General features: G+C 36.3%; 1 protein-coding gene across 1 annotated transcript; it reads left to right on the top strand.

Annotated features, from left to right (window-relative positions):
- The first annotated feature begins 1986 nt into the window (after window positions 1-1986).
- Window positions 1987-12762, top strand: LOC306766442 (uncharacterized protein). The gene is made up of 7 exons (XM_079254210.1): window positions 1987-2058; window positions 6246-6340; window positions 6726-6755; window positions 6952-6975; window positions 7058-7117; window positions 7194-7223; window positions 9490-12762. The coding sequence occupies exons 1-7, from the start codon at window positions 2037-2039 to the stop codon at window positions 9568-9570; spliced, it is 342 nt and encodes a 113-aa protein (XP_079110336.1). The 5' UTR covers window positions 1987-2036; the 3' UTR covers window positions 9571-12762.

Here is a 12762-nt window from a genome sequence, read left to right on the forward strand (position 1 = left end):
ACATTGTTAAACGGATCCATGGATATGTCACTCACTCACCGTCACACACCTCAGTCATGTTTGATCAGCTAACAAATTACAGTATTAGAAATATTTAATGTTTCTACTGTCATTAATTCCTGCTAACTTACTGCATGGTTTTGGTGGTTTTAAGGAGTTGCATGGTTGGTTTTCACATTTAAAGCAGCGCAAAGATTTGTGTTCATTATATATGAGCCAGTTTGGGCCAAAATGCAGGGTGTCGATTTGTATTGTCTCAGTCTGGCCCTGCCTGGCAACGTAAGCACTTTGACAGTGCCAACCCCACAACTGCACAATCAGCTGCTGAAGTGTGTTAAGATGGAAAAATTCCCTTCTACTGTAGCAGAGCACATCTTTCAACATCTGTAAAACTGATATTTGTCTTTTTTACGTTTCTTTTTTTTTGAGGAGTAAATTCTTAAATAAAATACTTTAATTTAAGATGGGTTAGCTCTTTGCTTTACGTTTAGCTAAAGGCTCAAACTCCACACAACACAAACAAAAGGCATGCCATGCCTATTCTCCCCTCAAATAACAATATTTTACCAAATACCATTGTATTGTATTGTCTTTAGCTTTTGTTTACATTAGATTAAAACAGTCGCACTTAAATATCAACTTTAGAGAAAGTCAAGCCTGAAAGGTCAAATTAGGTTTAAGTTGTTTACTGGTTATGACTTTCATGGTACCTCTCCCAGTGGTTAGTACAAAAACACAAAAAATAACAATGAAAGTATTTTTGTTTGACAAACAAAGGTTGAATATAATTCCTTTTTCAGTGACATATGTATTGTCATGCTCTCTTGTATTTTCTGCTGTTTTCGGTTAGATTCACTTAAATAAAAAGCCTTTCACGACTGCAGAACACTTAAAAACCTTGGATTTGGTCGCCATGGATTTGGTGCCTGAATATTTTACACATTGGCGTTAAAATGAAGTCTCCTTGCAGTGCAGCTTAACCTATAGTTAACCTATAGTGTCACTTTTTCTGTCTGCTTTTTCAATAGTTTCCTCAAGTGTCACAGATTGGTGTGATTATCTAATTTGAGACAGACACTACACCCAGAAGGATGCAGAGGTTCTGTGTGCATTACCCTTTCTTTACACAGACACTCAACTGTCTAACAAAGGTCTCTTGACCTTTTGAGAGTACTGTTGCTAAAACAGGCTTCAACTGGCTGCACGTGTCAGATCACTTTACAGCCTGCTGATGCAACTCACATTTGTGTTATACGTGGAGATATGTAACCAGTGCAGGGTTACATAGATTCTATGTCATCAGGCCAAGATTGCACAAAAACGACACCACTCATGGAACTTTCCCTGAAAGTGTAATCTGGAGTTATTATGCTGATAAAATAGATGTGTTTTGCTTACAACATATTGAAAATAGCAGATGGGGACTTAATTCCTGCAGTTAAGATCACCAGGTCTGGCTTCAGAGTCCACAAGAGAGAATCCATCTCATTCTGTCTTCATCAAGATACATTCAACTGTTCATAAATAGACCTATATATTCATTTAAAAAATGTTTTAATTGAAGATGTACTCTTGTGTTATGCTCTCTGAACTACGAGCCAAAGAAAGCAAAGCTGCCCTGAAAACACTCACTTAGTCCACATTCGGGTTTTTTATTTTCCACAAGATTTGTGATGTTTTTTAAATTCAGAGAATAGCATTCATTTGTTTAATTTGTTTATGAATTTGTCCATAAAATCATCCATAAAACATATGTCTTTGCAATTCAAGATTATTTTGTATTGATGCATGCAGGGCACGTCTTTTAATTATTGGATTTACAAAAACTGCCCACATCGCTTATTTGTGACATACTGAACCGCTTGAGAAGTAAGTTTGTCATTGTGGAAAACAGAAAAGAAACAGTTTGAAAACAGTTGAGTAATACCGAGGCAGCGAGACCTGCAGAGGGTGTTGAAGTTAGCAGACTGCTTTGAAGTAAACAACACCCAGTCTCAGTCCACTGTCAGGCTGTCAGTGCAAGCAAGTGGAGCAAAATGGACACACACACAAAGACAGGTGCGTTTCTACTGCTTGTGCTATTGGTGCCTGCTTCTTGTCAAGGTAAGAACAGCAAACTTGGTTTATTCACACTGATTTTAGAGAGCAGGATAAAAGAGATACTTTTGCGTATGTGATGAGGAGACCGACATAAGTAGGTTGGTGTTAAGCTGTCATGTTCAGTTAAAAGAGACAACTAACCCCCATCTTGTGGTAATATCCTAAAATGCAAACTATTGTCCTAGAAAAGAGCTTTTATCTAAAGTTTAATATCTATTTTAGGTTTACAGCTTCTGTGTCACTTTTCATACTCTGAATATTTTAATCAAATTTAAACAAAAAAAAAAACTTTACAAGCCACAAAATTTAATTAAAATGACATTTGATTTATATAAAGACACTGTATTCCTCAAGCACGAGCTCATTTATGACTGTGATTTGAGAAATATTTATAAAAGAAGCACTCGGATGTCTGCAGGAGAGTCGCAGGTGACATTTCAGATCTTCCTTTGTACACAGCATTATCTTGGTTGGAAAAAGTGAGGTTCTTTTCTGACATGAGAAAACATTTTTACTCTTAATTCATTATTGTAAAACTGTTTTTCTTTCTTTGGAACACATGAAACTTGAAATGAATAAACAATGATGAGCATTTTCTCTGGTGATGATCAAACATTAAAATGCTTTATGGGTTTATTTGTTGAAATATTGGTTATTTTCTTCTGTAAATTTGTCTATGTAGATTTCCGTTAACCTCTGAACATCTGTTTTAACTTCCAATAATTAGTAAGATAAGAATACTGACTGGAAAAGCAAAAAAAAAAAAAAAAAAAAAAAAAGAACTGAAACTAAATTAATTTACTGTGAAAACTGGAGTTTTAAGAAAAAGAAATTCTCTTCAGTGGTTTTTTTTTTTTTGTTTGTTTTGGTGTTTTTTTTTTTCAGAAATGTCTCTTAGCTTGGAGTTTGGTGAGAAAAAAAACTCATTAACAAACGCTTTTAAGTCTGGTTGTGTTTCAGTCGGCTTAATTGTGATGAAGGAATTGGAGAAAGATTGCATAAATAGCTTTCCTTTAAACATTCTGCTGCAAATGAAAAAGTCAAAGTTTTCTGTTCAGTTTTTGCATTTAATAAAACTTGTAGGCTACAACAGGGAAAATACAATCGTATGCATGTAACCCGTTAAATGTTTTAGTCACTTTATTTCTCATTTACTAACAGTTATGCATTCATTAGGTTGAGTCTGAAACTATTAAACAGTGTTGAAAAGCAGAAATATGAAGAGATCAGCAAATAACACCAGTATGACCTTACATGCTAATTCCTCCATTTATTTTCCTGTAATGTAGTAATGTAGACTGAGCCTCAGGATATTCCAACTATTCATAACAATTTTATGTCATTTACATGGTAAACAAACATATTGTTTTGTTTGGGAGGTTTAAGATTATCAGTACTATTTGAATCCATGTCATATTTAATAAATAAACATTCGTGATTAGCAGGCTGTCTATCTATCTATCTTTCTATCTATCTATCAATCACACAGTAATTCAGTTGTAACGTCATATGCTGGTCTAAAAGTATTTGATTCTTGACTAATCTGATCATAACTATCCAGGCATCTGTTGGCTAAACCTGTTTTCCCAGTGCAAGATTGCAGGTGGTCCCTTTCCCAGTTCTCAGGTCACCAGTCTGTCACACAGCCAACACCAAAAGATCAAACTAATCAAACTCATTCTTGTTCAGAGAACTCTTTAAAACACTATTGAACCCAGTTAACCTAAAACACATTTTGGGGCTTTTAGAGGAGATTGTAACTATTGAAAGGAATTTAAATTGTAATATGGAATAACAAATCATCAAGTAATTTAAAGGATTTAAAACAGATTTTAAAAAAAAAAAAAAGAAAAAGAAAACAAGAACAACGAAACTGACCAATACTCGTTTATTCAATACTAAAGTTTTGTATTGTTTTGTGTTGTATTTTTCATTTGCAGCACGAAAATCTGTTGTACCATTGTCAGGATAGTGAAATAAATAAGAATAAGTAAATAGAACCTCATATTTAATTGCAACAGATTTGGTCATTGTTTATTGTTATTTATAATTATTCATCATTCACAGCCAGAAAAGAAGAAATCACTGGTACCAAAAGAAACTAAGTAAACACAAAGGACTCTAATTTAAAGTAATGCTTTTATAAATCTGTTAACCTTGCAAACTTAATGACTCGTCAGCAGATGTATCAAAATCTGATTAGTTTAGAAATATCTGTAATTCCTCCAACTTTTCAAGCTTAAACCATGAAGACAACATACACTGATGTTCTGAACCCCATCCCAGCACGACTGTGATATATCAGATGTTTCCTCCTGCAGGAGGCTGGAAAACTGTCATTTATATTCTAATATGACAGAATTATGCATTAACGCATTAATGGTTTGATTTTAACAGCCGTGCCAAAATTAACACATTTATATGGTAAAAAGGTTATACACTTTTTCCAATTATCCCTCCCTGAAAATATCTTGCAAATCCAATTGTAATCCTAACCCGCAGTTTAAGAACCACTGCGCTAACCTACAGTTAGAGCAGTCATTTTTGTGTGCTGATAACCTAAAATTGCGCAAACCGATACCTCAAATGTGAAAATGATCACAAGATGTGACACCTGCGCAGAAGACGGCTTAAAACTTTTTACTGTCCACAAATACCACAAAAGGAACCCTGTTGTTGCAGAGGCATTTAAAAACTTTTTTTTTTTAAAGATTTTGCCTTTGTGTCATTTTTATTGGTTTAAGTTTCAGCCATTGGCTTTCAAATGCACCTGCATCAGAGCTGTCACATGGTGTGTGTGCAGGTAAGCATTTTGTAATTAAACAAGATGTAAAATACATCAACTTTAAGGCAAGATTATCATATTGTTCTTGCTTTCAGGGTGAAAAACATTAGCAGTGTACAGGCTTTTCTAACTTTTCTACTTGGTTGCCGACTTGCATGGCATAAAAACAGTTTGCACACAAGCAAACTGAAGCAAGATAAAACTGATCAGGAAGATGAAGATCCGAGTTGCTATGGAAACATTCTTCTTTAACAGCGGCTTGCCGACCCATTTTAGTAAGTGGAAGTTGTGCAATTCTGTTGTCTGGAAGTATGAAATGTAAAGCAGTGTAGGACAAAACAAAATGTTGCAAGTTTATGACAGAGATCAAGATGTAATGAGGACGTTAAAGCCTCCGAATCACCACCGCTCTCACAACTGAGCTTCTGTTCCAACCGCATGAGATAAATGAGCCTCAGAAAAACCTCATGGCAGCCCATTGCACTAACAGGAAGACATTGTAGGTACTAAGTTGCAGATATGTAGTTTATATTTCCTGTCAGGGGGGGTCTAAGTCACTCAGCTGTGCTTCACCACAGGGTCGTTTTTCCATTCAGATTCTCATTTAAACGTGTCCTTTTTGTGCTCTCCCGTCTACAGTTTTTATTTCTATATTATAACACTTTTTTTCATATTTTGAATATGCACATACAGTAAAAGTGTTGACTTTTTATTGCATTTATTCAAACATTGTGTTTTAGACTAAACCAGTGCAAAAGTATTGTTTGATATATTTTTTCTACATATCACATCAAATCATAGTAAAGCGCTCATTTAAAAACACTGCTGATGACCAGTGTTGGACGCTAAATTTCAGAAGCACACAAGGTCATCCTACTTCTACATGACTGATGGCTGCATGAAGAACTTGCAGCTGAAAAGATCATTTAGCTTAAACAAAAATCTATATATGTTTGGGGTAAAAAGAAGTGGGGTTGCTGTGGCTCAGGACAACAATTCCAGACTTCTATGAACACATGCTGACATGTCCTTGGGCATTGGACCCTATGTAACAGTGCCCATTGGGGAATGGATAACTGTGACATGTACTGTAAAGAAGTTGAGTGATTGGCATGGCTGGAAAAGTCCAGTTACCTTTACCGTGTTTCTTGGCTAAAGAGTTAAACTACAAAAAACTTCTGCAGATGTGTTAGAAAGTGCTGAGGAAACTCAAAGCAGTGATACACTATATAACTTGCATATAACTTATGTAACCGACCGGAAATAAATATAGTATTCCTCTGAAGTTCCCAAAGCTTACTGGGATCTACCATCACCCAGATAAGAGACTGACTTTCTGTTCTCTCTGTTTGCTCTGTAGAGTTTTTTTTCACTGATCCAGTAATCTGCTACTTCCTGGATGCGTTTCTGATGGTTTACTGCGTTGTTGCCACGGCATTATTCTTCAGAGAAAAGGTGAGGTAGTGCTGGACTCAGGACATTATGTTGCAATTTTTCAGTTCTTTTGTGTTTTTTTTTTTTATTAATCACTCAAGCAATTGACCTTTTTTGTTTATTTCATATAATTATTCATAATTTATCTAAATGTTAGAACATTCCTGTAAAACCAGAATGTTGAATATCATTATTTCCAATTGTTAAACTAGTTGGTAAATTGTTATGTGCTGATAATTGATCAGGCTGATTGGTTATTTTGGCTGTAAGGACTTGTCACTCTTCATGTCACCTGATAGACTAAATAATAATTTTTCTCCTTTTGAAATCAATTTAGTGGACGTAAAGATAACAGATATTATATCAAAGCAGCAGCTGATTGAGGTTTTGTTTTATTTCCATCTAGTTTTCCAACATGCCACCTGTGGTACAGCAGGCAAGTCCCTGAACGTCCTCCTCATGTCTTTTTGGATGTAGCTGCTGCTGATGACCATTTCTCAGCTGTTAAATCCATGTGTGTGTGTGTGTGTGTGTGTGTGTGTGTGTGTGTGTGTGTGTGTGTGTGTGTGTGTGTGTGTGTGTGTGAGAGATCAAACATGTGGTTTTAATCTTTATTTTGTCTTTAATGTCAGGAGGAAAAAGGGGGTATTTACCAGGTAAGAACATCGGTCTGACGTCTCCATCCTGTAACTGCTGCTCTGTTGCAACGAGCATATTGATTATTAGGTTTTGCTCCAGGAGCTGGAGAGGCCGGTGGATGCTGATCCATACCAAGAGCTTGAGGCAGCAAATGGAAGGGTGGGTCAGCTACTGTGTCAAATGCTCTCACCATTTCTTCTGTCTTAACTGCTGTTGTATTGTTTTGTGTTTCTAGAAAAAGGCTAGCAGGAAAAAGAAAGCCAAGGTAAGGGAGTTTACTTACTTGGATGATGTCAGTTTTTATCTGTGTGATGCATCACCTGCCACATGACTGCGTTTTCTATTTAATAACTTCCAGCATAGCATCGCAGACGTATTTTTTTTCATTGAAGTGTCTGCATTTTCAGTTTTGGTTCATGCGTTAAAAAAAGGACAGAATTATTTTGTCTGTCAATTAAACATGTAAGAATGTAACACAGACCAGTCTCACTAATATTTTGTTTCTTTAATATATTCACATTCAATGGACTCAGTAAATGCTGGAATAGGTTAACTGTTAATTCATTATTGACTATTATAAACTCTTGGAGAATGGATGCTCATTCAGCTTTTAAGAGTTGTTTTTATATAACATTAATCCATTTACTTGATATGTCATGGCTTAACAAAAAGAAATGTAATTCATGCCATTAATTATATTGATCAAATGGAATAAAAGTTACAGAATCATGAATGAAAACACAATTTCTTGTAGTTTCTTTGGGTCGGCAGCTTAAATTCATGAGGGGCAAGCAGCGATGTAGCCAGGATAGTGCCGGCCTACAGAAAAGAGTCTATGACAACTTTTTCCTGAGCAAATTAATTATTTGGCAGAATTAGTAAAGTAATTGAAAAATAATTTTTAAAAAATCAAAAACAATATTTTTCATTCATCGCTTCAAGCTGTCTGGTGTCGAAATAGACCGATCAATCAAATCAAATCTGTTTCTCAGTCAGATTGAGATCTGGACTATTTGCTGGTCATGTTATCAGCATGATGCATATTTCTTGTTTGAACTCACTTTTCTCACTGACAAGATATATTATTATCCAGATAAAACTGCATCTGCATCACAAACCACATTTTGATTGAAGAAATGAGAAAATTGTCCAAATTTTCCACAACCACCTGAGCACAGAGCTCATTTTTGCGATCTCCTCTGCTCCATTACTTAAAATCAACCCGACACTATCAATGATTATGGAAATTTGAAAGATGAATGTTTTCTTCACAGTCATCTTTATGTTTCATTGGATCTGCACCAAACTAAAGATGGCAGCAATCTGCCCAATGCAGATTTTTGATTCATCACTGATTCATCTCTTCCATTCAGTCATCCACAGTCCATGTATACTTCTCTTTAGTCTACATGACTTTCTTTTATGTTATTTAGATTTTACAATTATTTACGTTTGGCTTTATGAATGTAAATCCCATTTACTTCAGCTACATGGCTTGTAATTTGCCATTAAAATGCGAACATTTTTCTGTTTTAACACTTTGACGTCTGACTCACAAAAACATACAAAAAACGGCTTTGCGTATGAAGTCACAGTATATGTAAAATGCATCATAACCTTTACAATTTGACCTTCTCTAAACTGTGACCACATGTGCAACTGTTCAGTGTTTAGGAAGCGATAACAGCCTGTTCTCTAATAAGATTAACTACAAAATAAAAAAATTTTTTAAAAAAAGAAGAAAATTAGTGTCTGAACCATGAATCAATAGCTGAATGTTCTGATTTATGGACAACTTGTATTTACACATCCTCTTCATCACGTTGTGCACATTTTGACATCCTCAGACCAAGAATACACCAAACTGGGACAAATAAAATTGTATTTTGTGGCTTACCTGCCTTTCTTGTTAGCAAAAGTTTGTGACAAAGGCCTTATCACAGCATGACACTATTTACATTTCCTAAATTCCTATTCAAGAAACATCAGCATAGCATTAATAGTTTACATTTTCTGTAATTTCACTAGTAAGTAGAATATAGTATGCTTCCCCAAATGTTAGATGACAGGGTTTGAAAACAAATTGCCATAATCTGAGTTGCATTTAGCTTTTAAAGGAACTTTCTAAGAGTTTCCTTTTCAGCTCTCATTGAGTCTCTTGCTTTCTCCCAGACTCACTGCAACACACACTTGTCAAGTGCTCTTTTAACAACATATATAGACTTGTACAACGATTTGTATCATAAATGTAAATTACTTGATAAATCCAGCTATTATTCGCAAATATGTTTGTTAGAAATTTAGACTAATCCACAATTTTATCAAATAAAATACACACAAATTCAAATAGCGGAATAATCATCCATCAAGAGTGAATCCGCACAAGAAGTTTCAAGCAAACTTAAAAAGAACTTTGGAAATGGACCTAGAAATAGATTTGGTTGTTAACCTTTGTACATCTTCCTCTCCTCTGACATTAAATGGAGTGTAGCATGTTTAACATAAAGCTTTAACTTCTGTTCCCTCTACAGCTGAACCACACCCAGCAGAGGGAGCAGGATCCATATGAAGCTTTGGATCCCACAGGCCGTCCAGCTATGCCCAGTCGCTGAGAAAAAGTTGCTAAAAATGAGTTTGCTGACTGAGCGATCGTTATTGCAGCACAAGTTTGTTTTGTATGAAGGAAATATTGTCTTTGCATTTCAAATGAGACTTGCTGCTTTCTCACTTTTTTCCCCACACTTACTCTTAAACAAGTTCTAACTGGCAGCTACACATTTTCCATTTTAATCAGTAATAGCTGTAAAAACGCTCCTAAGTTACATTTAATGTATTCATATACATGATATTGAGTCTTTTTAAACACACTGTTTTCAGAACTCTGGCTGTAATAAACAAGTACCAGAGTACACCAATAACAAAAGACAAAGCACATGTCAAAACACTTGGAAAATGGTTTAATGGTGTTTACAACAAAAGAGAATTGTACATTTACAGTAAAGATTATCTTTGTATGTGTATAAAAACAAAACAAACAAAATACAGCAGACAAATGCATCAAAACCTACTATGTATCCTGATTCACATACTTAAAACTCCTACACAATCTTTCCGTTCTATGCCACCATGACTGGAGGCTTTTTTTTTTCTTCTTTTCTGTCTTTTTTTTTTTTTATTTTTTTTTATTTTATTTTTTTTTTTCAAAAAGTTTTTTTTAAGCAGATTAGAGCAGTGCCCTTCTCAGTGTAGTATTCCATGGTGGAAACCAAAACTCTTTACATTCGAGTCCTGGAAAGTTCATTTTAAATCAGACTGCAGAGTAAGAAAAAGGGAAATGAAACGGGAACACATTCCTTTAGATGAACCCAAGCTTCCAACGTGAAATGTTTTACAGAAAGCATTTCTTCAGATACACAGACATAATATGTACATGGTTGGCAATCTTTTTTTCTTTTTTCTTTGTTTTTCTCTTCTGTTGAAAGCCGTGGTCACTTGGGCTGTGAACTGATAATCGCACACATAACACCCAAAAACATACAAAAATACTATATTTTTCACCTACCAAGAGTAAGACAGTTCTGCAATTAGTTCCATGCTGTGACAGAAAAAAGAGGTTACAACAAACAAATGAGAAACAGACGCTTTTCACGTAAGTTTTTCCCAGAAATATACCAAAATATACATCTAAGCTTTGGAATTACTGAGGCTAGGACTAAAGCCAGTGCTGGGTTTGTCTCTTAATACACATGCTGCAGGGCGGAAAGGAGAGGAAATAGAGACACACAGGACAGAGAGATATCTTTGGTATCTGCATTTGTCAAAAGTTAAATATTTGGATTTTTGCTTTGGGATAGCGCTTGTGAGGTCCTACAACCTCACATGGAGTAAAGCATTTAACAAAGTGTCACTGAAGCCCATTGGCCAGAGGTCTGAGCCAGAGGGACACAGTCCATGCAGAGTGAAGGACCATGATGCATAGTGTCACAGCTGATCAGAGTCTGTAGTGAAGAGACGATGTCGAGGGAGAGGGAAGGAGATAAAGCAGGAAGAAGAGGAGGAGGTTTAACGACCGCAGGATGTGAATTCCTGGAGAAAAGAATATGTCCTGGGACTACAGTGTACACATGATGCGAAAGAGACAGACGCAATGAGACGTAGGAACAGCCATTTCACCTCAGTCCTTGAAAGAGAAATGGTGGAAGGAAAAGAGAAGGGTCATCCTAGCAACAGAGCTCAATATAGACAAACATACAAAGTCCTGAGCCAGTACAGTGTGCACAGGATCAACCCTCAGTGTGTATTAACAAACATCACCCAGCTATCACCGCATTAGTTCGTGCCCATCAGAGAAGCCCGCTCAGTCCCCTTCCAGCCCTCCTGATCCCCGCCCCCAGGCACTGAAACTGCTGCACCGAAAGGACGCACATTCGCATGCGCTAAAAAAAAAAAGGGGGGGGAGAAAAAAAAGATCCAAGCGCTCAGGTGATAGCATGCAGCCCGGATTTGGTGCTGAGCAGTGAGGCGGGGATGGGCGAGACATTGGTGTTGCTTGTATACAATCAAGTTAAAAGTCTTTGGTTAACGTTGGTACCGCAGGAGACTGAGAGCAGGCTGCGACAGCACACAGTCATGTGGGAAGACATGCACATACCTGCACCTGGTCAGAGTGAAAACTATAAACAAAACAGGATTGTCAAACTTAAAGAAAAAAAAAAAAGTATTCGAACATAAAAGGGGTGATCTGTTTGTTTAACTGCAAATAACTTAAGTGGCAAAAAAAGGACAAAATCATTCAAATCTAACTTTTATTTTAAGCCACAACAAATAATTCTGTTTTAATGCTTAGAAACAATGTGCAGCTTACCTACACAAACCTTATAAAGAGGATGACAGCAGACATTCATGAGCACTGATGTGTAATCTGTCGCCCCCTTGTGGCAACTTTTCCACAACCGATCACAAAGTACAGGTACAAGCAGGCTTCTCCACTGACACAAGTTTGACTATTTGTCCTTTTTTTCTGAGTTTTAAAAACTTTCCTTATTTCTTGAGTAGATTAAAGCAGGTTTCACTCAGTTTTGAGTTAGAAATGAGGTATACAACAGTTTATTTTGCCTTACTGGTGCTCCACATGTCTATTTTCAAACAATTAAAAACCAGCAAACCAGTGTGGTGGGCCATCATAGTCTAACTTAATGCCTGGTTGATCCAAGAGAGAATCTTAAAATCTCATCATCACTTTATAAAGTGAAACACTAAAGACCAATTTAGTGCCAAGAAGATGTTCCTAATATTTTAAGTTGTACACAAATTTTAAATTCACCAAAACAAATCTTTGAGATGGCTTGGCAATGGCTTGCTCAAAGCCAGTGGTTAATCAGTAGAGAACCTCAATCCAAACAACTAAAACAATCAGTTGTCACACACACACACACACACAAAAAAAAAGGAAAAAAAAGACAAAAATCACTTCTTACACCTGCTGGAAGATGGTGGAAATGCACCATAATGGTTTGCAGGCAGCCCTCGCTATTCTCTTTATAAGATGGGCGTGCACACACACACACATATCCACAACCACAACCACCTGCTGGAATTATTAGTAAAGCTTTTCTCACAGGGATCCCTAACCTGTCCCAAGTCATATCTATAACACATAGGCTGCAACATAACTATCCAACGCTCCAAAATGGCAAAGCGCACTGTATTGTTTCAGTGAAAACATTACATCAGTGAGCTTAATGCTCAGACTCACACGCGCACACACACACACATACACACAAACAACAATGCTACAATGCTCA

Source organism: Telmatherina bonti (genome assembly GCF_933228915.1).
Source record: "Telmatherina bonti genome assembly, chromosome: 15".
Classification (NCBI taxonomy): Eukaryota; Metazoa; Chordata; class Actinopteri; order Atheriniformes; family Telmatherinidae; genus Telmatherina; species Telmatherina bonti.

Excerpts from the sequence above, each read along its gene's own strand:
- LOC306766442 (XM_079254210.1), top strand. The coding sequence starts at position 2,037 with ATGGACACACACACAAAGACAG. Across the intron at positions 6,976-7,057 it reads AAAAAGGGGGTATTTACCAG|GAGCTGGAGAGGCCGGTGGA; the intron begins GTAAGAACATCG and ends GTTTTGCTCCAG. Across the intron at positions 7,224-9,489 it reads GCAGGAAAAAGAAAGCCAAG|CTGAACCACACCCAGCAGAG; the intron begins GTAAGGGAGTTT and ends TTCCCTCTACAG.